This window comes from Zonotrichia leucophrys, chromosome 12, assembly GCF_028769735.1.
Source record: "Zonotrichia leucophrys gambelii isolate GWCS_2022_RI chromosome 12, RI_Zleu_2.0, whole genome shotgun sequence".
NCBI lineage: Eukaryota > Metazoa > Chordata > Aves > Passeriformes > Passerellidae > Zonotrichia > Zonotrichia leucophrys.
Window position 1 is genome coordinate 9,069,597 of NC_088182.1, and position 27,590 is coordinate 9,097,186.

Sequence of the window (27,590 nt, forward strand, 5' to 3'; positions counted from 1 at the left end):
GGGTCGACTCCTGCTGCCCCAGAGCGGGCGCAGCCACAGTGGTGACTTGCTCCGTCCCCGCCAGGAGGGTGGGGAAGGTTTGCTGCCCCTCCGGGGGCTACGCCGGCACCCCACGGGCCTCCCCCGGCCTCGTGAAGGGTGCGGGGGATGGACGCGCTCCCTGCGGGCGCACTCCGGCCAAAGGCAGCCCCGCGAGGACCTTCCAGCACTTATCGGAGCCAAGCCCCGGCGCTACCCCGGTCCGGGGAAGGGTCCTGTCGGACCGGGGGAGAGGAGTGGGCCCGGCGACCCGAGCCGAGCCAAGCCGAGTGGATACGAGCCGAACCGAGACAAGCCCGTCGCTCGGCCGAGCCCGAGGCGAGCGCAGCAGAAGGCGGCGGAGCGGTCCGATCCCCGGGGGGCGGGCTCGGGGGGTCTCGGTTCGGCTCGGGCTGGGCTGGGCTGGGCTGGGCTCTGGCTGGGCTGGGCTGGCCGGGGCTGGCCCGGTTCTAGCCCGGGCTCGGCTGGGCTCGGCTCCGCAGTGGCGGGGGGGCGCGCGGCCGCGCGCGCGCGGCGGGAGCGCGCGGGGCGCAGAGGCGGCAGCCAAGATGGCGGCGCGGGTGTCGCAGGGCCCGGCAGCCCGCGGGCGCTCTTAGGCCGCGGCCCCCCCGCCCCGCCGACCCCGGGCGGGCTCCCCGCCGCCCCGGCCCCTCCCGCCCTCCGGCAGCGGCGGCCGGCAGGATGCTGCCCTCGCAGGAAGCCTCCAAGCTGTACCATGACAACTACGTGCGGAACTCGCGCGCCATCGGCGTGCTCTGGGCCATCTTCACCATCTGCTTCGCCATCATCAACGTGGTGGTCTTCATCCAGCCCTACTGGGTGGGCGACAGCGTTAACACGCCCAAGCCCGGCTACTTCGGGCTGTTCCACTACTGCGTGGGCAGCGGGCTGGCGGGCCGGGAGCTGTCGTGCCGCGGCTCCTTCACCGACTTCAGCACCATCCCCTCGGGCGCCTTCCAGGCGGCCGCGTTCTTCGTGCTGCTCTCCATGGTGCTGACGCTGGGCTGCATCACCTGCTTCGCCCTGTTCTTCTTCTGCAACACCGCCACCGTCTACAAGATCTGCGCCTGGATGCAGCTGCTGGCAGGTACACACCGGCACCGGGAACACCGGCCTGCCCCGGGCCTGCCGGCGGGGACGGGTGGGGAGAATGGGCAGCGCTGAGCGTGCGGCACCCGGGGAACCCCCGGCAGTGGGAGTGGGGTCCCTCGCTACGGGGAACAGCAAGGTTGCTCAAGGAAGCTGGGCTGAGTCCAAGCACTGCAGGGCCGTGGATCCAGGAGCCAGCCCCACAGTTTCTTGGGACACCCAAGGTGCTAGTGCTGACAGATGGGCAGGAACGGGCACCCATTTGGGACACTGGCACCGAGGGCTCCCTGGTATCTCCTGGCCACAAGGAGCACAAGGGCTGCTCTGGAAAGCTGGGCTGGTGGTGGTGTATTCCTATGTACTGTGTATCCATAGGGCATCCCAGCCAGGAGCTGGCCCTAGGACATCCCATTCCTGGGACAAGCAGGCCGGGCACTGGCACTGACAGAGCACCACAAACAGGTGCTGGCTCTAGGCACTGGCTCCTGGGTCTCCCCAGGCAGAGGTTGGCCACAGGGAACTTTGGGATCACTTAAGAAAGCTGGACAGGTACAAGCGTTGTAGGGCCATGGGTCTTCTCAGCCAAGAAATGTCCTCAGGATGCTCTGGAGCTTCCTGGGACATCCAGACCAGGCACTGGCACCAGGAATGGTCACACCTGCTTGGGGCACTGGAGCCTGGGATTCCCCAAGCAAGGTCTGACCCCAGGGAAACATAAGCACCCTGGGACACAGCCAGAGAGCTGGATCAGGGACTCATGTCAGGGGACCCCAGAACAGGTACCAACCCTGGCACACCTGGGCTATCTGGACAGTCTGGACCCTCAGGACATCCTGGGCTAGGGACCCACCTTGGGGCACTTCAGTACACCCCATCAAGGACCAGCATTGGGACACCCTACAACATGGCCTAGGACACACTGGATCAGCCCCCTGAATCCCTGGGGATTCAGACACCCCAGCACACTCCACATCAGGGACTAGCCTCCCATCATCCCCAGAGATGTAGGGTGTCCCTGAGAGATTCTCACTTTAGGGGAACACTCAGCCCCCAAAGGGACCCCACGACTGGAAGAAGCCCATGCATGGATCCCCCATCCCTGTAAAAGCACCCTTCAGCTCCCCCTTACAGACATGTTGTATCCAGGGCCCCTCTCTCCTGCATCATGAAAGGGCTGTGAGGACAGGCCTCTCCCAGCTCTCTCCAGTGCTTCCCACAGAGGTACACCATACATTTCCCTTGATGTCTCCCCAGACATGACCACTCAAGCCCAGTAATTAACCCCCACCAAAAGTGATCCTGTCTATTGATCCTCCTTAGGTCCCTCCACAAATGAAACCCCACTGTAGATGTACCCCAAAACTGTCACAGACTCACTCCTCAAAGTGACACTGTCAATAACTCAGACATTTCCGCAGAAGGGGATCTGATGCTTGTATTGAAAGGGATCCCAAGTATCCCCTTATGCACAGACTTCCAAGGTGTTCTCACACAGGGTCTGTCCTTTTGGGAGAAAGATCCTTAAGAATGATGTTGAACTTCCCTTGGTAGCAAGACCCTTCACTTCCTTCCCTGCACAGTTTTACCAGGTATGACAAACACTTACTCTCCACTGCATACTAAGTGTGAATAGACCCAGAGCTTCCACTGGAAGGACCTACAGTGCCCCTTATTCCTAATGGAAGGACCCCATTCATCCCCTCTGTGAGAAGGGCCCCAGTCCTTGATGTGGAAGGATACAGCCCTTCTGTGTGAGGAGCTTCCAGCTAGCCCAGCTCTTTCCCTTGCAGCTGGCTGGGGCTGGAGAGCCTGACCTCCCCTCACCCAGATCAGGACCACAGCCAGACCTGGAGCTGCCTTGGCTTATCAGGAAATTCCCTCATCTTTAATTTTCCCCGTCCTGAAGATTTATCAGTTTAAAGCAAGCTCAGAGCCCAAATCCTACCGATTGTCGGCAGCTTAATCAAGTGGCGTGGAGTGCCCAGCTGCTGCTGCTGCACAGGGAGCTGTGTGGCAGAGGGCACTGCACTGGAGGCAGCCCTGGGTCTTCTCCCCAGTGCCTCCTGTCCTGTCCTGGCTCGGGTTTGGGTGGCCATAAGAGCACTTTGCTGTTGTCACCTCTGGGCTTGTCCTTGGTCACACTTTGCACCTTGTAATTACATGTGTAGTGCTGACAATGGCACTTGTGAGAGCCCTGAGTGCTCAGCTCAGTGGGGCCATGGGCTGCCTCTTCTGGCCCCAGCCAGCCCAGGGTGGCTTGGAGCTCTCCCAGGGCAGCATGGCTCCATGGCTTCTCTGCTGGGGAAGGTCCAAGGCACCATTAACAGACTGGCCCTCCACCCTGCCCTGAGACAGGACAGCCTGAGAGAGCTGCTGTCCTACAGGACAGGCTGATGTTCCTGTCAGAGAGGGCCTGGATGCAGAGGCGGGGGTGTGGTGTGTCCCAGCAAGAGAGGCTTGTCTGGCAGGGGTCAGGCAGAACTTCCCTGGGAATGTCTGAGGCAGCCACAGGTGGATGTGTTACCCTGTGCATGGAGAAGGAGCTGCCATGACCTATGGAGAGAGTGCCATAGGCCAAATTTACTGCAGGGACAGCCTGATACAGGCTCTGGCACACCATGGTGGCAAACTTCAGAGATTGACCTGGCTGGGAGGTTGGAAGATTCTGTCAGAGCAGAGAGTTTGTAGGAGCAGAGAAGGAAAGGAAATTCCTCCTGCCTCAGTGAGGGTTTAGCTGAAGAAGGACTTGCACAAGCACAGCAGAAGCAACTGTGGGGCCCAAAGTCTCTCGGGCTCACTGGTGAAAGCCAGGTGATGGGCAGAGAGATGGAGCAGAGGTGTCCCCACCCCATCCCTGTGGGATGGCCAGTGCAGAGTAAAGGGCTGCTGATTGTGGGCATGGATGGGCTCTTCAGAGGAGAAAAACCAAGTGCAGGGATGTGGAGGAGGAGGATGGGGAATTCAGGATCTCTTTCAAAAAAATCAAAAAAACAACAAACTTAAAATCATCGATGTCTAATTAGTGGACAACAATCAAGGCAGGGTTTAATTAGAGCTTGACAGAAAGCTCCAGCTCAAAAGCCACTGCCCCCCTAGGAGGAAACTGGATCTAATTAAGAGGAAAGACTCTGCTTTATCGCAAATTGAAATGTGGCCATCTGCCCTGTTCAAAATCCCAGTAACGCAAAACTGGAGATTTTGCTAAATCCTTCTGTTATAAAACCAGAGACGGGCCCTTCACATGAGCATGTCAACAACTGTATGACTGACAGCACCTGATGCCACCCCAGTACTCCAAATTACAGTGGAGCACCTTCAGAAAGTTCCATGGGATGAGGCTTGAAGAGAAATGGGCTATGAGGGTGATCCCCCTTGGGATTTGTCTGTAGGAAATCAGAGCATAGGAATACACCACCACCAGACCACCCAGGAGCCTGAATCATTTCCTCTGATTCCCCAATACTCTGCTGTAGCATAAGACACAGACACTCACCCTGTGAGTTAACTCTGAACAAAGTTGTCCTGGTGCCCAGCAGCGATGCCCCTCCAGACAGCCCAGCCAGCTCTGTGTGACACTGCATCCATGTGCTTCCCATCAGGATGATTACCCTCACTGGTGCCCAGGGCTGCTTCCAGAGGGTCTTTGGTTTTGTACTTAGAGTCCATTGAGGGTCAAAAGAGGCAGCCAGCTGAGCACACCATCCTGCTTGCATGGAAGAATTGGCTGGCCACACTTCAAGTGTTTCCCTGTGTTCCAGGTCCAGCAGTCAGTGTGATGAGACCTTCACACTCCCTCCCTTAGGGATACACGACACATGGGGTGCCTTCCCGCCTGGGGTCATGCTCTTGGCCTTAGGGCTGGGCTTTGTCCTTATCGGTGACATTTTGGCATTGATTGTGCCATGTCTACCCCCATTTCCTGATGGAGAATGTGGTAATACATATCCATCTGAGCTCTCTTCTCCTTTGGGGGACTCCCTTCAGAGCTACACTCACCTCTTGGATGGGCCCTTCCAAGGCCTGAGAGCAGAGGCAGGTCCCTAAGCAGGGCTTCATCTTCTGCACCTCAGCTGTGTTTGCCACTGCCTCAGTGGGATCCCTTGCATGGCATGATTTTGGTATAGCAATGGAGAGGAGTAATGAGGGAATTGTTGGCAGCTGCTGGGCTGAGCATGGTGGGGCTCTGTGGTGGTGTGGCCTCAGCCCCAAGGGACAGCAGGATCTGGCCTGGGTGAGTGCTACAGTCCCCAGACCCTCCCTGGTTTTGGCAGCAATGCAGTGGCTCTGCTGAACCACATCAGGACAGGCTCATCTTCCTGATTGTGACTTGCTGGAGACCCAAGTCCTTTCAGAGACTTAGAGGTTTCAAAATACTGTTTTCACGGATATAAAAGTCATTCATTGAAATTCTTGATGAAAAAATATGAGGCAGATCTCACTGCTGCAAACCAGCTTGGAGTGCAATGGGACAGCTGCTGAGCATGAGACTGCCCAGGGAGGTTGTGGGGTCTCTGTCTCTGGAGTCATTCAAATCCCATCTGGACACGTTCCTGTATCACCTGCTCTAGGTCACGCTTGGCAAGAGGGTTGGACTAAATGATCTCCAAAGGTCCCTTCCAGCCTTAACTATCCTGTGACTCTGCAGTTTATCCTCAGGCCCTTTCTGTGTCAAAAGCAGGAATATTGCCCGTATATACGAACCACTTCCACCTGCTGACCTTGCAGCAAAAATAACCACACTGCTAAACCCTCAGCATTTGCTGAATTACTGCCTTCTGAACCGCCAAAAAAGCTTTCCTGAAGATTCCCCTCTCCCTCCCCTACCGCTCAGGGGGTGCAGGGGGGACAGGAGCGGGGCTGCAGCCCATGCACCCCTGCACCCCTGCAGCGCCGTGTGCTCCGCGGCCGCCCCGCGGGGTTTGCGCGGCCCTCCCGTGGCGGCTCCCGATGTGCCCGGCTACGCGGGGAGGGGCTGAGCCCGTGTCCTGGAGCTTACATCCCTGAACTGTTGTTCCAGATAAAGCAACTGTCAGTTCTGATTCATACAAACTCATAACTCTATTCTGAATCCCGCTGATTTTTTGGCACAAAAGCAGCCTGTGGAGCAAAACGCCGTAAGGGAGCTCGTGTCTGTGTAAATGGCCGGTGCTCGCCGTCCAGAGCACGCTGCCCTAAGTGTTGATTTATTTTTGAGGGATTTCAGTTTTTAGGGGGAGGAGGAGGGACTGTGTTTGTCCCCTTTCCTTTTGGTGCTCAGCTCTCAGGAGGTTTTCTGGTGAGAAGCAGCCACTCTCGACCCCAACAACACGGCCCAGCCCCTGTTCCCCTGGGGTTTTTAGATGTGCTGTCCCCATGCCAGTTTAAAAAGTCTTTTGGACCCAGTGATTGCTGGTTTCCCCCCATTACCTCACATCTCCCCGTTTGTGTGTTCTGTGGTGGTGTGGTGCTCTGGGGAGGTCACATCTCAGCTGCAGGGCATGTCCTGAGCTCCTTCCACCCATGGCAAGCAGAAGCACTAAAAGCCAGTTTTCATTCACCCCTGCAGACTAAACTAGACAGAAAAAGTAATATGAAAAATCAGATTTTAATCCTGCAGGCACAGCTGCTCAGGACAGGGGCGGTGGTACTCAGCAAACATGGGGGTTACTCAGACAGTCCAAATTAGCTAAATGCACCTGGTACCAGGAGATGTTGTCCTGCCAGGAGGACACTCCTCTTTCTGCTCAAATCTTGCTCCAGTGTTGCAACCTGAGTCATAACATCGCATTCCCTTTGATTAATTTATTTTGTGAGCATATCAAAAGCCCTTGAGATGCCCATGTTGTTTCTAATGGACCTTGACAAGGGAGCACTGAGGAGTGAGAAGCCATGAACCAGCTGTAAAGCCAAGAAATGCCAGCTTTATGGGATCAGTGCCCCAGCAGGATCTCCTCCCTCTGCATGCACTCGTCCCACTGATCACTGAAATGCCTCCTCTCAAAATTGTCTTTACAATTGGAAAAACTCTAGGAAAGGGAGTTGTAGCCCAGGGCCTAGGGGCAGGATGGCAGCTATGGGGTGTGACAGACCAGCCAGCCACTCTTGGTGCCACTGACAGTGAGGACTGGCACCACAGGCTCAGAAGAACAGGAATTAAAAGCAAAATAGACAGGAGTTGGGTTATTTTTTCCTCTTTAATAGTGGCTCTTCCGAGGAGTCATCACCTGGTGTTTTTCTTGTGGTTGCAAGGCAAAGAAATTTGCTATTTTAAACAAAACCCAAGGTTTTCCTGCAGGTCTGCAAGGGGGCTTGGGGCATTTGGAGGTAGGTGCTGGCAGAATGGTGCCAGAGGGATGGGCAGGAAGACCATCACATTCCTCAGACCTGTTGGAGAGGCACCGAGGACTGTGTGAGCATCCCCTCCCTGTTCCTGCTCTGCTTTTCAAAGTCACTCCTTGCTGCAGGCATGGGAAGGTGTTTCCAGGACACTGGGCGGCCTGGGGAGTGCGGGAAAGGGAATTGTTTGTGACAGAGCAGAGGACTCAGCTTGCTGCTGGGGACACGTGGGGCAGATGGGAAGAGGAGAGCACTGAGCTGCTCTTGAGCAGGAGAGCACCTGCCCTGAGCAGCACAGCCACTTCCAGGGAGCTGCAGAGCAGTGAGGGGTTTTTGGGAAGAGGCCAGTCGCCCTCAGGCAGAGGCATTTGGGTATGTGGGGTGACTTGGGCACACACCTCTGCCCAGTGGCAAATTTGTTGTTTAATTCTGTCAAATGGGCTGTGAGGGCATGGGCAGAGATCCTGCAACTGCTCGGTGGGACAGGGCACAGACTGCATTTGCCCTGGTGCAGTACAGAGCAGGCACATGGGGATGAGAGGGATCAGAACAAGCAGACTCAGGCTGGAGCCAGGCAGTGCCCTGGCAGTGGCCATCACTGCATGTCCTCTGTGACCGTGCTGTGGCAACTCATCACACAAGTGTCTCCCTTACCTTTTTGAGCCACCCTACTTTTGCCTTAAACCCTCTCTCTCCTGTCCTCCATGAGTGCCGTGGCACCGCTGCCTGTCCTGCCATGTTTGGGACCTGCAGATGTCCTGGGAGACCCTTTCACCTGTGATGTTTTCAGAGCAGTGAGCTCTTGGTAGGTTTCTGCTTTACCTGGGCAGCTGGACCCACCTTTACCCTGAATAATAGCTCAGGAATGCAGAGGATGTGGCACTGCCTGCAGAGTCCAGGGACAGACCCAGGGCTGCTGTTCTGCTCCTGTGAAGGACTGGCTGAGGGCTGTGCACAAAGGCTGGGAGCCTGCCCAAGCCCTTGCTGGTGTAGGTAAAATTGGTGCCTCACTTTTAAATTCATAATTGCCTACTGTCTTGGGCACAGCCCCTGTTCTCCTTTGGGCCCAGAGAGGCTGTTGCTGAGGTGTGCTGCCCACCCAGGCAGCTGGAGCTGCTGCTTTCTGTGCTTTCCCCCAGCCTCACTGTGTACCTGTAGTCCGTTCCTCCTCCTCCTCTATGATTTCGGCAGATTTCTTACAATTGTGCCCATTTCCAGGCTGGGTTGTGCCAGCCTGAGCAGTGCTGTGGGGGTAAACCCACCCCTTGGTGGGGATTGTCACAGAGCACCTTAGCTTGTTTCACAGCTGCACTGCACTGGGAGCTCAGGGGATCCTAAAATCCTCTTAGCATCTCTGCTTTCACAGGAACAATCCCTGGCACAGGTTTGCTGCACCTGATCCCCTTTAATTCAGGCCCTCAGCTGAATTAATGCCATCCTGTTCCAAGGTGCCCAGGTCAGCAGCAGGCCAGGCTGCTCCTCACCATTTCCCATGCAGTGCACGGTGCTGGGGCTGGGTTTCCTTCAGGGGGATGGTTTTGGGTTGGCCCAGTCCCAGACAGGCCAAGACAGACTTGGCTGGGAGTCCCTGGTGATGATGTGCTGGAGACACAGCTTGGCTCTGGGTGGTGCTGGGGTGGCACCAGGGCTGTGCACTGCAGTAAATCAGCATGCAGGGCTTGCCACTGTCCACAGACACTCGTACCAAGGGGGTTTATGTGTGTGGAGGAGTCAGAGACCAGGCAGCAGCTGCTGCATGACATTATGTGCCAGCATCCCTGTCCTTTCCTGGGTGCAGTGTGATGCCCTGCAGGCACTTGCCTCCCTCCTGGGATTTCCCTTCCCCATAGAAAGCAGTGCAAAACACATGCCAGCACCCAGAAAGCTCATGCCAGACCGCCAGCTGCCTGCCTGAGGGTGTTTGCTGAAAGGGATGGAGAGAGAACTTCTTACTGGTGTGGGCACAAACCTCTTGTTTCTTCCTTAACTCAGGGCAAAAGTGCCTGCAGGGCACTGCAGCCAACATCATTACTATTTTTAGCTTTTCCAGCTGATATGGGGTGAGGAGCTTTTGTACTTGCTGTAGTCAGAAAAAGTCACCTCCTTACCTTGCTAGTCACAGGCTTTGTCTTGGCATTTCCATCCCCGTGTTCCCTGATGTCTCCTTGCTCAGCACAGAGTGTGCTGGGGGGAGGCCTGCTGGGAAGGTGACCCCTCTGGGAGTGGTGCTTGCAGGTGTGGGGTGCTCAGGTGTGGGGGCTCCTGGGGATGCCAGTCCTCTCCCCAGGCAGCATCCCTGCCCACAGTGCACCGGTAGCTCCTGCCCACGTGCAGGGAGCTTGTAGTGATGAGGAAAGCCCGTGGGCAGCCACCGATCCTGTGGCTGATGCTGGTAGAAACCAAGAGCCTGAAGTCCCTATTTGTGCGTGGGCCAGGTTTGGGACAGCCAAAAACCCTGGGGCTCCTGAGGTAGTGGTGGCTGTCACCTGCCACACTGCTGGGCTGTCGTGGGGCCAAGGTGGGCTCTCTGCCAGACATGGGCTGCACTCATGTACTGACCGGGGGCTCAGCACCAGCACTGGGGGCTCATGCATGGGCTGCACTCATGTACTGACCGGGGGCTCAGCACCAGCACTGCCACTCCATTGTCTCTGATGCCTCCCCCTCCTCTCCCTCTTGCAGCGCTCTGCCTGGTGCTGGGCTGCATGATCTTTCCCGATGGCTGGGATGCAGAGACCATACGGGACATGTGTGGGGAGAAGACAGGGAAGTACTCCCTGGGCGACTGCTCTGTACGCTGGGCTTACATCCTGGCCATCATCGGCATCCTCAACGCCCTCATCCTCTCCTTCCTGGCCTTTGTTCTCGGCAACCGGCAGAACGACCTGCTGCACGAGGAGCTCAAGACAGAGAGCAAAGGTCAGCACCGTGCTGCTGGGGGGATCCTGGGTGGGAGCAGCCTTGTGGGCTTAACTGGCACCTACAAGGCAAGCCAGGCTGGGCAGGGTGGGAGGGAGCTGCTGAGCCTCTGCCCTGCCTGACCTCTCTCTCTTCTGTTTCCACAGATTTTGTTGGCACTGCGGTAAGCCTTGAGTGTCACTGTCCTGTCCCCTGTCCCTCTGTGGTGTCTCTGGGTGTGACTGTGCTTGGTGTCTGTGTGACGATGGGATGGGATGGGATGGGATGGGATGGGATGGGATGGGATGGGAGACCCTGGCTGTGCAGGCAGCAGGGCTGGGGGCAATGGGGAAGGGAGGCAGCAGAGACAGGGTGGCAGGGATGGGGACAGGCATATGCCTGGCACATGCAAGTAGCACGATGGTGCAGTAAGAGCAGCCCAAGTCCATCCCCAACCTGCTGTGCTTTCCCTGCAGAGGATATAAGGCCGACCATCCGCAGCAGGACCCTCTTCCCATGGCCGGCAGCCTGGGCGCTCCCTCCCTGTCCTGCCCTTCATTTGCTGCCAGCGGCCACACCGCGTCCCGCGCCGCCCTCCGGGCCCCGGTGCCCGTGCCAGGGATGCGCCAGCCGCCCGCCGCATCCATGGCCACCTCCATGTCCACGCCGGCACCGCCATCCCACGCACCCTGCCAGCTCCGTACCCACCGCTGCCTGCGGGCCGCCGCCGGGGGAGGATGCCTCAAACCCGCTTTGTTCAAGAACAGAATCCAGCTGCGGTTTTGTTTCAAGGAAAAAACAGTCTTGGAGTTTTTAACAGATTTCTACATCCCCAGGACTCCTGACCTGCTGCCTCCCACCCGAACGCGCACCCAGTGACGCCCCGTGCCGGCTGCTCCGGGTCCCGGACCCCTCCCCACTCCCATTTTGTACAGCTCCGTGATCCTGTCTCCACAGCCAGGGGACCCGGTGGCCGAGATGGGGCCCAACCCCTACTTTTACATGTAAATTCATATTCTCTAAACAGGGTAAAGTGACTCGAGCCCCCTCTCCCCCCGCCCCGGGAGTCCAGCCCAGGACACGGTGTTTCCTGGTGCGAGGCTGGGGCCGCAGGCTGCTGCTCGCTCCCCTCAGCACGGGGACCGCAGGGGCCTCGCTGCTGCCGGCCGTGGGACACCCGACTGGCGCCGCCGTTGAATGTAAGCCCTGGTAAGTGGGAGCAGCTGAACATGCAAACCCCCCGGGCGGGCACAGGAGGACCCTCCCGCCAAGACCCCTCCCCGAGCCGGCCGCGGGCTGTTGCCAAACGCCTTCCCTCCCCATCCCCATACGGTGCTTTATCTCCACTGGTGACAGCAAGGCTTTCCCTGCCGCACGGCACGGCCGGGTGTACCCGAGCGCTCCTGTGCCCACCCGGCCTCCCGGCTGCGCCTCGCCGGCCCGCGGTGATGGCGTGCGGGGAGCCCGTGGCTGCTGCCCCGGGCAGCGCCGGCGGCCTCCGAGGCCCGCACACGGCACCCGAGAGCCGACACCGGCACGGGTGGCTGCGGCCCGGCTGTGGCTCTGCTGGCCAGGCCAGCGTGTGTGTGCGGGCTTCCCCTGGCCACAGGGGCTTGGGTCACCACCGCCCTCGCAATGCAATAAAGTCCTCGGCACTGGCCGCGTCTCAGTGCGAGCAGCTGGGGCTCCTTGCAGGGCCCAGGGCAGGGCCAGGGGCTTGTTGGAGCCCTGGCAGGGCTGGACCGAGACGCTGAGCAAGGCCAGGGAGCAGGCGAGTGGGACCGCGGTCCTGGGATGGGCCACGCAGCGTGGAGGCTCTGGGGGACGGCAGGAAGGGCCCTGCGGGACCCAGCGCCTCACACGCACCGGGGGCGGGCTGCAGCAGGTAAGTGGTGCCCTAAGGCCCTGCGGGTGGCGGTGGGGGATGGAGCTGCGCCGAAACACCGTCTGGGAGCCCAAGCCGCCCGGGATGGAGTGCGTGCCAGCACTCCTGCCAGCGCCCTCCGCCAGCCATGAGCCCAGCGGTGCCCACGTCCCTCTGACAGCTGCCCCCCAGAACCAGGTCAACAGGAACTCGCAGCGCCCGGGTCTTGCCAGCTTGAGAGTGCTGTTGCCAGATGAATTGGAAAAACAAACCAAGAAAATCAGTGGAGAAAGGAATACAGTAGCTGTAATATATCTGTATTTTAGTACAAAGTTTGATACAGTGTTTCACAAAACCTTATTGAAAAATATAATTCAAACCAGACGAGCTCGGAGCCCTGTGTTGTGGGGAGGGTTGGGATGGGTTCCTCCTGGCCATCACCAAAGGAGGTGGGAGGCCAGAGAAGCCCCTGTGAGTGTCTTGAGCTGTGGTGGGGAGCCCACCCTGCAGCCTGGGGAGCTGAGCCTCTGCCCACATGGGCTGGCACACGGGGAGGGGCTCTGGCCAGAGGGAGTCCCCAAAAAGGGTCTGTCCCCCAGACAAAGCAGGGGGTGGAGCAGGATCCCATCCATCCCAAGGAGCCTTTGAACCCGTCCCTTCTGCCTGTCCACAGTGCACAATGAGTGGTCTGTCAGCTCACTAACACAGACTGATAGGCAAATCCATGAAATTATTCAAAAAACTCCGGAAATTCATCAAATTCCAGTGTCTGGATGGAAAAAAACTACATGGCCAGTCAGTTTAATGGCATGCTCTGGTAGAAGAGTGGGGAGAGCATTCCAGGCTGTGTGAGGGCAACATGGGGAGCTCTGGGACTTACAGAGAGCTTTGGCCAGGTCTGGCTCCCCTGGTGTGGGACACACCCACAGCCCAGGTGAGCCCTGCACATGGCAGACGAGCAGGGTTGGTGCTACCCACAGCTGCTTTCAGGGAAGGAGTAGTGCAGATGGAGCCACTCCTTTGGGGGACACAAAAGGACAGAATGAACCATGACAGATGGTGTCCCACAGTGTCAGGGGCAACATTCTCACAGTGAGGGCAGTTGAAGAACAGAAGCCGTGGGCACCTCAAACCAGCACTTGCAGACACACCTGGGAGGCCCCACACCAGGCTCAGCCCTTGTCAGGCTTCCTAAGGAAAAGGCAAGCAGTATGAAAACCCTGGAAACCAGAAAACAGGTTTTAAAGCAGGTGCAGTGGTGCAGGAGACATCCTCCAAATCCATCTCCTCCCCAAATGAGCTTGGGCAAGAAGAACAGCAGCAGCAGAGCCAAAATTCCCACAACCCCAGCCAGAAGCTCGGGGAATTTCCTAAGGAACAGCAGCTCCCACAGCAGCTCCAAGCTTCACCTGGCAGAAGGCAGCAGGGAGGTCTGCAAGGCTGCTCCTGCAAGGATTTGCTCACCCTGCAGGAGACAGGGAAGAGACTTACGTGCCCTCACCCTCTTGCCCCTATGTCCTGGGCACCAGTGCTCAAGGTGGTAAGAAATGCAGCAATACTAGTTTTCAAGTTAAGTATTTTTATTATCAAAATTATTACATCTCTTGTGAAAGTTCAAATGTTACAGCATGGTGTAAAAACTCCACTAGAGTAAGAAGCTACAGCCCCCACCTTTCCTAGAGCTTTCCAGGGTCCCTCCCTCCTGCCCCCCTGCTGCGCCCGAAGGTGCTGGAGCCTCTGGGCAGGGCCCCCCGGCCCCTCCCGCCGCCTGGCAGGGCAGAGCCCGTCTGCCCCGTGCTGCTCAGAGCACGAAAGGGGAGGCTGCACCTCCAGGGCTAAGCCGAGTGAAGTTTACACCTATGTTATACAGTATACAGACACCCAACTGCGGGGTGACAAGTTCCATCCCAACACGCTCACAGCCAGACAGTGTGAGAAAGCTACTCTTTGTTTCAATATTTTAAAAGTCTCCCCTAGGCTGAACAAACACCTGATTTCAATTGTGAATTAGAGAAATCTGTAACAGTCCTAAAAAAAGAGGAAGAAGACTGTGCATCTGCAAGGAGAGGGGAGACAGACTCACAGCATTATGTTATCCAAGAGAAAGGAGAAGTTCCACTGCAGCACCAGGGATGACACCTGTCATATATTAGCTAACCTACTATGGTTATAACTGAATATAAAATTAGATAAATAAAAACACGCCCGATATTACAGTAAACAAGTGAGAAAGAAGCTGGCAATCGTATGGAATTGAACACACAGCGCACTGTCTGGGCTGGCTCTCCTGCCACGCTCGGCGGGTGACAGCGGCTGGCAAAGACCCACATGGCACTGCCTGGAGAGCCTCTGGCTCAGCACAGACCGGGGTGCCCACCCTGCACCCCACACTGTGGGGCCCCTTGCAGCCCCCGTGTGCCGCAGCATCACTTGAGTGCTCAGGCCCCCGGCCATCCCCTGTGCGTTGCACACCACAGCCAGAGAGCCCCGGCCGCGCTCCTGTTCACAGACTCCTTAAGCGACCTCAAAAACACTCGTTCACCACAGACCTGCAATGAAGCAGTGCAGGACAGCGCACCCCGGATCCTCTGCAGCCACAGGCACGCGCTCCAACCCCCCGTGCTGTTTGCATTTGCGGAGACTCTCCCGTCCTGGAAAAGCCCCGGCGGCGGCAGTGGCGACCCAAGCCCAAAGGCAGCCGTGTGCGCTCGTCTGCTTGTGACTGGAATGATCGTAACGGATTAAAGCCCTCCCCAGAACGCACTGAGAACCTGACCTATAAAGAGATTGGAGTTAACTTCCCCCAACGTTTCCTTTAAACTGCTTTTGAATTCAGAACTGTGTCCGTGCTGCATGTGTGACTGTGGCCATGGGCACGGACCAGAGACAGAGGCTGTGCCACAGTCATTGCACTTGAACCATTTTTTTTCTTTTTTTTTCTTTTCTGTTTGTTTCTTTTTGTTTTTGCAATGTACCCACATGTCAGGGAACTGCTTTGCTACAGTCTCTGCCTCAGAGAAATCTGTGTTCTCCTACCAGGCCAGAGGCCAATACTGCTCACAAATCTCACCCGTGCATTTTCGACCTCAGCCTCTGACCCCCGGCACCCCAGCATCAGGTGCAAGCTTTCAACACCAGCCCAGGAGCCACTTCCAGGGGTGACTGGAAGGAGCTATGGGCAGTTTTGTCCTCCTGAAGTCCAGGCAGCCCTAGGAAAGTCCTGTTTGAGTCTTTACTCCAGAACCTTGAAGCTGCTGCAGTCTGTACTGATGGACACTGCCTCCCCCGCGGTGCGGATAGTGTTGTGCACTGGAAATGACCGCGCCCCGGGAGCCCTGGTAGAGCACAGACTGGCCCGAGCTCGGCAGGCTGATAGTCCGCAAGTCTGACTGTAGTGAGCGAGCACTTTGGGGAGCGGAGGAAGAGCCCGACACGCCCGTGCAGGGCTGGGAGCCCGACTCCGAGCACAGAGAGTCCACAGCTGGCTGCTGTGCCGGGCTGGCAGCCGCAGGGCAGCTCTTCCTCAGGAGGCTGCTGCTGACGCTGCCAGAGTGCTGCTGGCTGCTGAAATACCCCGAATTCCCTGCAAACAGGGCAGAGGAGTCTGTGGAGACCGAGTGGGCAGGGCTGGAATATGAGGTGGAGGAGAGGGATGTTTCCGAGGAACCGTGGGACAGGCTGTGTCCTGTCCTCTGTGCTGCTGCTCGGTAGCTGTATCCAGGAGACGCGAGGTGCCCTCTGTACGGGGAGGAGTTCTGCTGGAGCAGGGTCTGGGATTCTGCCTGGGGACTGTCAGACTGCAGCAGCTGAACGAGGCACGCGGGAAAAAAGGAAAATGCACGTCAGGCTGACTTCTCTGTTTCCTACCTGCTTCTCATCCTAAGGTGCTTAGTGCAGCACTGTGAACAATGGCAGCTAAGCACTGTTTCCCTCCTTATAAAAGCTTTATTTCAGAATGGCAGATAAGATATGAAAGCATTTACCTGGTAGCTGTATCGAGAAGGACTGTAAACTGCTGGTCCTTTGTGGGCTTCTGGAGTGTCTCCTTCTGCTGCATCTGCAATGTACAGGCAGATGTTAAACCTCACCCCACTGGCTGAGGCCACAGCAGCTCCCTTCACATGACACTGCACAGTCCAGCCCTTGTGTTCCAGCCTCCCCAGCCACCACCATTTCAGAAACTGAAGAAACCCAGCAAAAGACAATTGGGAAACCTTAACATGTGGGAACAGCCACATGTGTAAGAGTGGCCACTCCCCTCACACCCGTGTGCTCTGGTTTATCACAAAGCTGAGCTGCCTTGGACCAGCCTGTCTGAATGACCACACCTGGAGATAACGCACAGATACAGCCAGGGCTCCCCTGGCTGGCTCTTCAGTGTATGAGAGGCAGAAGATGGTTTCTAGGGACTCGCTAATTTCTCACTCAGTCTTGGTTACAGGAATCCACACTGGATACAGTTACATACAGGAGACAAAGCTGTCCTGCTCAGAGGGCTGTCAGCAGGACCCTGTGGTGGCTTTTCCTCAAAGACAGATCCAGATGCTTCCAAAGACAAGACATCCCATGCTGCCATTTTGGGGACTATGGTTTACAAGCCAACTGAGCTGCTACAAACAGAGATACTCCTGGAACTCAGAAATGAAATGCCTGTTTTTCTAACAGGCCAAGATGATGGAAACGCTTTGAGGTTTGAAGGGCACTGGCAGCATACAGCACACTCTGATCCACCTCAGATATGTGAGAGACCAAAGGAATAAAATGCTTCCTGACAGAGTAAGCCATTCTTGCACTTCAAGGGTTGGTGAGCTTGTCCTACCATACCACTGAACTTGACCTGGGGTAGGCAAGAAGCACTTACAGCAGTGGCACAGCCACTGTGCCAACTGTGTGCTTCAGCTGCCACCCCTGTAACCAAGGATGGTGATCCTGCCTTCTGCAGGAGGGGGGAAGTTGCTGGAACTAGATGATTTCACATCAGAATTCTCCTGCAGACTAATGAGACAGAACTGTTTATCTGCAGCATCTCAGGGATTCTCAGCAGCCGCGTTTGAAATGCCTTGGTGAAACATGCTGGGATTAGTATCAAATTTATATGACAGATGTGTCTCAGTCATGAAACAGGACACGCTGCCTCAGTCTGCTCTGTACTCCTGCCAGACAAGTCTGGCTTTGCCCCAGCTGCACTGACACAAGCATCAGTGCCAGGAGGGCCCGTGTTCTGCTGCCATTGTGCTCTCAATGCTACACCACAGTGCTGGCTTAGCTAACAGGGTCTGCATGTAGCCCTTGCCTGCTCCTGAGGCTCAGAAATGCCCTCAGGGCACAGGCCTGCACAGAGACCAGGCCGTGAAGCTTCCAGCATGTGTCCTGTGCCCCCTTCCATTTCTGAAATATCATTGATGAGCAAGGGCCTGTTTGGTGACATTTCAAGTGATGCCTTAAGTTTTAGCTCTTATATTTTTCAGATTCTGTGCTGCTTTAGTGTGTAACTCTGAGCTTCATATTATGTGTTAGCAAGTTCTCTTCACAAGGTAAGCATACAATCCTTTTCCAGCTTGTCCAAGGACAGCTGTTACAAGCTCCAGGCCCAAAAAGTATAAACAACAGTGAATTGAAAAGAGAAAAACAAGGAGGATAGAACTTCATAAGCTAAAGCCATAATTGCACATTTAACTCCAATATGGAAATGGACCAGAATTTATAAAAGTGTGAGACCTTGTGACTGGTCATCCATTTTGTGACCACTTTCAGTTCATCTTGGGTGTGGCCTGGCCAGGCTCTTGTGCTGTCCAAGGTGTATCCATTTAAGGCCTTTTAATAAATCTCTACTTTATTCTTTAACTCTGTCTAGCCTCTGTTCTAGGTCAGCTTCCTCAAGGCATCACAAGTACTGCAGAATGACAAAATTCAGAAGTTTAGGACGTGTTTTGTTAAAAAGTCATGCACAGAGGAGCTGCTCAATTCAGAGACTGCTGTGATTAACACAAGTCAAGTACGAGAATCACAAGAAATATAAAGATTTCTGGAAGAAACTGTTCCTTAAAAGGCTGGGCACACCAGTAGGGCTATGCAATTTACTGGCAGTGCCTGTTCCCAGAAAGAAACCTTGACAAGTTAAAGACTACTGAAAGACTAAATTACCAATGGTAAATAAACTATGACCTTTCTGAATTTGCTTTATGTAAACTTAAAAGCTAGAGCCAACATCTTCCTCCCCTATTCTCAATACCTGCACAAGGGAAGGACATGAATAACTGCTTTTCTTGGCTGTACTGTGTCAACCTAAAGCATATATGAAGTGACAGGTTTTGCTGAGAGCAGCTGCAGTTCTCAGAAGCGTGCAATGCACACAAATTACACAAATTCCATTTCATTGCTACATGCCTCATCAGCAAACCCTCTAACTTTGGGATTTTTTAGTTCCTGTTAATATTATCTGTTACAGCAGCAGCAAGTGAAAATGTGCATCTTCATTACTTCTCCAGGTGCTACCAGGAACAGCAGGGACTCAGCCACCCATTTGTTTCACTAAGAAGCAGAGCAGCAACTGGGGGAGGGGAGGTGGCTCAAAGAATCTAAACAAGAATCTAAACAAGCTTCTGAAGAAATTGCCAGAGCAAGCAAAAAAAGAAAAAAAGTACTTTGCTGTGCTAGGATGAAGGAAACAAGATGACTTTTGTCAGCTGCAGCATTAGGTTTTCACAACACAGAATGGGATGGGGTTTATGTAACAAGAAAGAATTTATCACTGCAGATGAAAGTTTAACTCCATCCTAAGTCTTGGGTGACACTGAAGAGCCAGAGCTGTACAAGTAACATTGGGCAAAGACCTGTTCCAAAAGCCTGAATTTTGCCTAGCCCTCCAAAAATTAACCAGGAAAACCACTTCCACTGGTATGGGAAAGACAGGGAAAAGACTCCCAATTGAGTCTCATGAAAATGTGACATACTAGATAGAGAAGAGGACTTCCTCTCAAGACTAGATGAAGAAAAAGCACTGAAAGAATGTGCTTAGGTGTACAAAACCAGGAGAACTCCAAATGAGAAGCCAATTTTCAAAGCTTGTCTCAAACACACCTCACTGCAGCCTGATTTGCAATGAAGGAAATGCACACTTGCCCTAAACTGCTCAGAAACAAGGTAATACACTTGTCTGAATGTTCACCCAATGTTCATTAAATGACAGCTATTTCACAGCTTAGGAAGTGCTAACCCATCTGTCCAAGGACAAAGAAGCTGTCCCTGTCAGAGTCAAGGTGCAGACAGTCTTGGATTCAATCCCTAGAAAAAAATCTAGAAGTCTTCTAGGTCCAACAGGAGAGGGATACAGGCTCAAGCAATATTTGAATAACAGCAAAGTTTGGTTTGCAGAAGGCAGCTTTGATAATGTTAAAGATGAAGGTACAACTAACCAGCTTCACAGACAAGTTGGCAAAGTTCTCCAAGCACATCATGTCCCTCCAAGCAAACATGCCCAAGTTTCCCCACCCTACCTGCATCTCTCTCAGGAGCACAGTCCTGGGTAGGGGAGGATTCGTGTCTCTGGGCCACCTTGGCCCCGCTCCTCAGCACCTTCTCCAGCATCCCCCGGCCCTCCCGCAGCCGCTCCACCGACGTCGGCACCATCCTGCAACCAAAGCAGGCACAGCTGAGCAGGGAGCAACAGCCCCAGTGCACAGGGGATCACAGACCACCAGATATACAAGTGGATGAGCAACAAACTTCCCAACTGCTTCTGCCATGTAAAAAACCTCCAGTGGGATTTCAGACTGCAGGTCCCTGCTATCATGATGCCTCTGCTCTCAGAACACCAAGGCTTTAATCAAAAACATGGTAGGAGCATCCACTTCAGTAAATCACCTGGTTACAGAAAAATTATTTTGAGATTCAAATCTTTTTTTTTTAAAATCCTGGTATTGGCTTAAGATGAACTGCAGTTATTTTGCATAATTACATTCATTCAAACTGAGCAGAGGCAAACTCAATACCTTTATGATAATACAGTTCCAAGACAATATAGTTGGATACTGCAATATTCCAGAGCAGAGCTTGCTGGGCCATTTTGCCCACTAATGCCACTTTGTCCTGTTAATTTTGTAGTGTGAAAACTCTCCACTCAAGATAAATGCTAGATATTGTTGCATTTTATAAGTGTCTTGTCTAAGGGTGACAAAGAGCTGAAGTGGCTTTCCTAAAGCCAAACTGTTGAAGAAAAACAAGAGCTACAGACAAACCTCAGGCCCCTGGGTCAACATTCCATCTACCATGCACAGAACCATCCAAATCTCTTTGGAAATGTGTCCTTTAACCTAGAGACAGCATCACCATGACTAGGGATTTTACAATGTGTTTACTCTGGACACTGGTGAATTTGTGCCTTAAAAATGCCTGAAGTTAAATATTTAGGTTATATTAAATGCATAGCATATGATGGAAGCATGCATATTAGCTGGATATTGACTGATTTCTGTATTTTATTTTTGTTAAGATGTATTGAAAACTGTGCTTTCCATTAGGGTTTTTTTAGTATTTTGTTTGCTTGGAGACTTGTTTTCTGCAAGGCTGGCTTTACTGTGCAACAGCACATCTGTTTACATTGTGATGGCTTTATCCTGGCAACTGAAATAGACAAACCATTGTGGTTTTCTTTTTTTTAAATGAAAGCTATTCTCAATTATTGCAGAATTCAGCAAAAATCTGGAAGATTCTACACATTAAGGCATGGAATTTTAGTTCCCACCAATTTCTTCTGTTCCTAATATTATTGTGAATGTCTGGAAATGTATCTGATATATAAGAATAGGGAGTGAAAGACGAAACTGGGTCACTTTACCTCAGTAACAGGTTCTAATATATTTTTAAAAGTAGAAAGTGAGTGTACGTTTGTCAGCCATGCCCATTAAAACACAGAAACCCAAGGATTTTAAAGGCAGCAAATCTGCTTAATCCCACTTCAAAACCTATCAGCATGGTTTCAACTTTATATCCAGTGTGCCATAACAATAGGAACTTTATACCCACACAATACTTACTCCTGAAACCATGTGGGAAACTGAAGCCAGAGCAGGACCTGCTGAGGGAGCAGCAGATGAAGCTCAGAGAACACAAAAGATGGTACTAAAGCAAGGATGCCACACTGACACCTCACCCTGAACTATTTTAGTTCATTCAGCTGGTTGGCTTTTTTCCTACTCTTTTATAGGCAGAAGGAAGTAGCACAGGAGGAGAACAACATGGGCTACTGCCACTTTTACAGAATATTTGAAAATAAAATAATGATGATAAACTAATCCTTAGCAGACTGCCTCAGCTGTGGCCAGTCCCAATATCTGGCAGAAGGTCCTCTCGTAGACAAAAAACTGTCAGAGAGGTAAAAGACAAATTGTTTCCATTAAACTCTGCTTGAAAAGTGATGGAAAAAGGAAGGAAACAGATCTATTACTCCTCCAAATTCACCCAAGTGCTTTCAACACAAACTTCATACTTCTCATTGCCCTCAGCACTGCTTTGAATTTCTCCTCATGCCAACCCCCTGCCATTACCCGAGCAGTGACCCACCATGAATGTGGAGATCAGCATGAGAAAAGGGGCTGTGTGTCTGTGTGTGCCTTTCTGCTGCTGGTGTGCACAACCAGAACGTCACTCCAGGGCAGCAGAGCCAGCACAGATCCAGTCAGCAGAACCTCCCAGCCATCACTGGCACCATAATGCCACACTTGCAATTCAGTGCACTGCTTCATGTTCTGGATCATGGTCAAAATATTTGAAGACTTTCCCTTTATCAAACCTTCTCAGGGTAACCATGATAAAGGTGGTTTGTCCATGCCTTTGGCATGCCAGCAACCAGAGTCTGGTAAATTAGCAAAGCTGGAGCTGTTGCACAGTCCCTGCTTCTCAAGTGCAAAGCTACAGAGGCCTGTGAGCTTTCCTTCAGAACAGGAGTGGACTTGGTATCACTCATGTCCAAGAAGAGTGAAGGTTCAGCCAAAAAAGACCTGCATTAGACCTTCATTACCTGGGCAAGACCTTACAACCCAGGACCTCAAAATGGAACTTGTGGAATAGCAATAGCTGCTTAAGTTTGTACCTTTCAATATAGCTTTTTGATACCTAAACCAACAATTGAAAGACAGGCTGAGAAGAGTGCTGGTATCCTTCACAGCTGTTTAGCAATTATGAAAGAGAACAATACCAAGAGACCCAAATGAATCCATCTCACTGCACATATTGTTATGGAAATGCCCCCTGGGGACTTTGGTCCTTTCCTTAGGGAATCTCAGGCTTGCTTGGAAGGGTAACACTCACCACCTACTGCTGATGCTGTCCTGGGATTTACTGAGCGATGATGAGGAGCTACAGCCCCTCGAGTCTGGTGGGCTGACGTCCTCAATGTGAGGCAGGGAGGGATGAGAAGGGGAGAAGCCGCTTTGTGGGGAGGACGGAGTTCGTGCTGCGGAGCCCGAGGGGCCGTTCCCGTCCGCGTCAGCCCCGGAGGCGCCGCTGCCCTGCCGGGTGGGCGTCCCCGCGCCGCGGCCGCCATCGCCGCCCTCCCTGGCCTCCTGCTTCCGCTTGCGGTACTCGAGCAGCGACACCTGGGGAGGAAACACCGCCATGGGCCAGGGAACAGAGCACCAGGGCATGGGGAGGAAACACCGCCATGGGCCAGGGACACAGAGCATCAGGACAGGGAGGAAACACAGCCATGGGCCAGGGACACAGAGCACCAGGGCATGGGGAGGAAACACAGCCATGGGCCAGGGAACAGGGCACCAGGACAGGGAGGAAACACAGCCATGGGCCAGGGACACAGAGCATCAGGACACGGGGAGGAAACACCACCATGGGCCAGGGAACAGAGCATCAGGACACGGGGAGGAACAGGCCCACACACTGTCCAAAAACATCTTCTGGATCTGCAGGTAAAACTTGAAAAGGCATACTGGGATTATCAACTCTTGGTGGATATGGAGGCGCTCCAGAAAAGAGCTAAGTGGTGCAAATTCAGAGTGCCATGATCACCCTCCTTTTACTTTTTATGACCAATATATCAGTAGAAACATCCAGCTCGTTTGCTTCTCTAACCACCTGGATTTTCACATTACTTCAGGAGATGTAATTCCAGCAACAAGCTTCTATAACCTCCCTCCTCTCAAAACCCTCCATACAGTCTCGTTCACGACATTATGTAATTCTTCTCAATATGTGTATTGAAATATATATTTTTTTTCAATATCACCAAAACAGGTAATAAGTCTTCTTCACACAACTGATATCTTCAGTGCCCAGCTCATCTGCACTAGTTCAGCCACATTAACACTAAAAGCTTGGTGAAGCCTTGCACAGAATTTTAACTTGCTTAGAACAGGCTCCTGCTATGGAGGCATTGCAAACTTCAGCCCTACCACCAAAACAAACTGCTTGTAGCCAAGGTAGAACGTGTTTTGGGCAAAGCAGTCTCAGATTTATCAAAGACACCAACCAAAGATAAAGCAGCCTTGGAACATGAGGTCAGCAGAACCAAAAAGAAACAAATATTTCCAGCTGGGCATTTACCTTTCAGCCTGCCTTCCCTCAAAGTTATTATAAGGAAAGGAGCCATGAAGGACTCACAGAAGGCAGTTCTGCTGACGAATTTATCAGCTATGACTCAATGCCCGTACAGAAGGCTTTATGATGCTAAAATATTGAACAAGTTATTTCTAAAAGTAACTCAACATATGAAGGTTTTAAGTTAAATGTAATTTTAAAAGAAAAACAAAGAAAAAATTCAAGAGACTCCAGAAATGGAAAAGAAATAAGATATTCCATCCAGCTGGACCCTTACACAAGTTATCTCAGTTACCACACTTGCCATAAAAAAAAATCCAAGCACAGGAAAAGGCACTGATAATTTGTCCCATGAGTACCCAATTTTATCACAGCACTACCTTGACTTAACATTTTACCTCAGTTTTAGTCCCATGAGAGTCACTGGGCTGCTGTAAGAAACCAGTATGTATTTGGTTTTGTTAAACTATATTCCTGTGTTTTTAGTTTCAAAGAGCTAAAATTTAAATAACCTTCATCTTACTTTGGTTGCAATGTTATGGAAATGTTCTAATATGTTCTAGTAAACAGCCCATGTTTTCTTTTGAAACATTAGACTCTCTTTCCCAGTAAGAACCCTTTTCATCCTGACAAATAACACCTTCACCAGCTGTACAGCTGCACTGTGTTATTGCTTTGGGTCTTGTCTCAGTTTAACAACTGTTAATGAAAGCTGCCAGCATCCTGCTCTTTTTTCTGTGATCCCAGAAGAGGTATTTGCACCGTGGTGTCTTTTTTTCCACTTCTCATATCAAAATCTTGCCTTAAGGGTAGCTCTCCCTCTTGTAACTGTTTTCACCCAGGCATTGGATGCCTGGATAACTTGCCCAGACTCCCTGTTCTGCCTGTCTTTGCAGTAATCTGAGTGGGAACAGTAAACCCCACGGCAATGTAAGGATTTCTTTTACAGGAGTACTTGCCTTCTTCCTTTGTGGTGGATTCTGGGGAGCAGCTCTGGTGCCTTCAGCAGCCCTCTCGCTGCAGGGGGACATGGACCCATGTGCTGTCTCTTTGAGCAGCCCTGACTCGTGTCTGCTGAAATACCCTTCTGCAGGAGAGCTGCAGCATCCTGCATCCGAATTCAAGGGCTTCCTGTCTGCCAGAGGAGGAGAGCCCCGCAGCGGCCCGTCCACGCGGGGCATAGCGTTCAGTGGGGAGAAGGCATACATTAAATTAAACTCTGTCCGAAAAGCCTGATCAGAGCTTCGTAGCAGCATCTGTGCTTCCCCACTTTTCCCTGGGAAGTTCATCTCTGAAGTAGAGTTTATGGAGGATTGTGGAGCCACGTCAGAGGATGCAAAGCTGAGCAGCGACGGCCGTTCCTGGCAGGTGTTTGCACTGGAATCCAGGTGGGCACCCTTGGAATCCAGCTCGGATCGGAGGCAGACCTGGGAAATCCGAGAAGGATACAGGAGGGGGGTGGGCAGTCAGGAAAAAGGTCAGGCAAGGGTAGGGAGAGAAATTTAAGTCAGAAAACCTTCTGTACAATGCTAGCTTCCCTTTTCCCTGTTCCTTTCTAAATACCCCTTTGGTTCTTTCCTGCACTGCTGTACTCATTCCACAGGGGAATGACTGACACTAAACAATGATCAGTTCGGCTGTCCAATACAGGATGCCCCCTCCCCTTCAGCAGTCTCTCTGCAGCAACAGGATAAAGCTCAACACTATCCCCAGGCAGTTAATGAATTAAACTCAGCATTTTCAACTGCCTCATACAGAGCAGTAGCCAGGAGAGAACAGAACAGACCTGATGTCCTTCTGCCATTTTATTAGCCAAGTCCTTGCCTGTCCCAAGTCAGCCACTACTAACTTCCTAACAATAAAATATCCAGGACCTCTAAGCCATTTGTTTTCACTTATTGTGAACTTTGGAAATCTCTAACAATAGTACATTCATTTAATTTTTACTGCATTTTTACGTTTCACAGTTTCCAACAAAACCACAATGGCATCATCTTTGTGCTGTCAGAGTTTGTGGAGCACTAGGCAATAACACAACAGTATATTCATTTATCTACTTAAAGTGCCAAAAACCCTCCAGGGCAGCAGAATAATCATCTCCTTCACCACATTAATATGTCAGGATCTCAAACAATGAGTACAACTGACAAGATTTCATTCTCTTTGCAGGACTACAGTGCAGAGGGAAAAACACAGCAGCACCAGGCACCAGCTCTGCCCTCCTGCTGTTGCTGAGAACATCTCCCTGCTGTATTACAGCTCCCAGTAATCCACCACCTTGGAGATGAGCACGAATTTTCTACTACAAAACAGTCACTGAGCAAGGCATTCATCTCATCTTTTACAACAGGTCAGGCTAAGCAAAATACTACATTTTACCATCTCCTCAACGATTTCAGTCTGCAAGTGAGTAGGTGGTAAGTCAAGGCTGAAGAGAACAGGTCAGGTGTGTACCACTGTGTGCTTGTAAGTCAAAAATAGTGGTGAATGCTTTCCCTTCCCCAGCAGTCATTTGGCCACTACTCAGTAAATTTCACAGACCACTCATGGGCTGGGCTGAGTCTGAAATTGGTGATGGCAATTCCAGGATCCCCAAATCTCTTGCCAGCACCTCAGAAGCTGAGACACACTGAGTCTTTGCACCGTCTGATTCCCACCAGGGTCAACAAATGAATTGAATTCCAGTCTTCAATTTGTTTGTTTTGTTATGATAACCCTGAAAACTCTCCTCAGCCTTACTGTGCTAAAGCTCCACCCTTATTCCCAGTGCCTGCACACTCCTCCCTCCCCTCCCAGCAGGCTCCCAGAACTACCTCAGGTGACATGGACTCGGGCCTATGCGCAGGGGAGCTCTCGGGGGAGGACACGTTCTAGAGGAGGGAAAAGCATCTAGTTATTCATCTACTTCAAAAGTCAGGAGGCAATTACAATGTACAAAAGCACACAGGTTAGCAATGGCTATTCTAAACAACTGGCCCCAGCCTGGACAGAATCATGGCTGGCTAAGTAGTTGCTAAAGTTTCCTGGAAGCACAGACAGGGCTGGGTTACTGCATCTCATGATGCAACTTAGCACCCAAACCAGAGCACATGAATGTTATGAAAAGCAGCAGCTACCTCTATATTTCTGGTGCTGTCAGATAGACTTTGCACCATGAAGTATAGAGAAAGACTCTTATGGTTTTCAGTATGAGAATATGGGAGAGAAGAAAAGCCTGGTTTAGCCCAGAAAGTAAACTAAGATCCCCCAAAGACTAAGATGACCTTTCATAGACATATACTATAAAACAAACATGTCTCTTTCAATCCACTGTGGGCCACCTTTCAGCTCAAGTCAAGAGAAGAGGTGTGAGCAGCCAGCTTTATGAAATGTTGTATTATCTGGGCACCTGTATCACTGAAGGCAGTGTATGCATGAGACAGCACTGTTAAGGGCTCTTCCCAAGCACTTCCCTTTCCATGCTACTGAACAGGCCTAAAATAGAATCAGAGAGGCAGGATTCCCAGAGCTGTGCTGCTATCAGAGAAATATAGCAGGAGTCACTGTTTTCTGCAAAGCAGAAAACTGAGGAATCTCAGAAATTTCTTAACAAAAAGTTCTGACAAACTCCACAAAAAAAGCAGAAGCATCATGCTTTTGGCCACTCTTATGAATATGGAGGGGACAAGCATTCTCTAAATTGGTTCCACTCTAAAAACATCACAAAATTGAGTCTGAAAAATCTCAGTCAGTAAAACCAAAGAATATAGTGGAAGACGATGTGAAGTAACACTACCATACTCTGGGTTACTGAAAGCTGTTTGAGGAAAGAGGAACCAAGGATGCTTTACAGCCT

General features: G+C 52.3%; 2 protein-coding genes across 2 annotated transcripts in view; one reads left to right on the plus strand and one right to left on the minus strand.

The window, feature by feature from the left end:
* Nucleotides 1–587: 587 nt before the first annotated feature.
* LHFPL4 (LHFPL tetraspan subfamily member 4) lies at nucleotides 588–12,592 on the plus strand. The gene is made up of 4 exons (XM_064723991.1): nucleotides 588–1,126; nucleotides 10,126–10,362; nucleotides 10,509–10,525; nucleotides 10,818–12,592. Exons 1-4 carry the CDS (start codon nucleotides 721–723, stop codon nucleotides 10,824–10,826), a joined length of 669 nt encoding a protein of 222 aa, XP_064580061.1. The 5' UTR covers nucleotides 588–720; the 3' UTR covers nucleotides 10,827–12,592.
* A 1,193-nt stretch (nucleotides 12,593–13,785) lies between these two features.
* Nucleotides 13,786–27,590, minus strand: part of SETD5 (SET domain containing 5) — a 65,375-nt gene continuing 51,570 nt past the window's right edge. Inside the window, exons 19-24 of the mRNA XM_064723988.1 lie at nucleotides 26,569–26,625; nucleotides 24,715–25,182; nucleotides 22,514–22,800; nucleotides 19,702–19,835; nucleotides 16,189–16,262; nucleotides 13,786–16,011 (exon numbers count right to left, since the gene is read on the minus strand). Of these exons, the coding sequence (XP_064580058.1) occupies nucleotides 15,415–16,011; nucleotides 16,189–16,262; nucleotides 19,702–19,835; nucleotides 22,514–22,800; nucleotides 24,715–25,182; nucleotides 26,569–26,625 (1,617 nt within the window). The 3' untranslated portion in view covers nucleotides 13,786–15,414. The remainder of the gene's footprint in view (nucleotides 16,012–16,188; nucleotides 16,263–19,701; nucleotides 19,836–22,513; nucleotides 22,801–24,714; nucleotides 25,183–26,568; nucleotides 26,626–27,590) is intronic.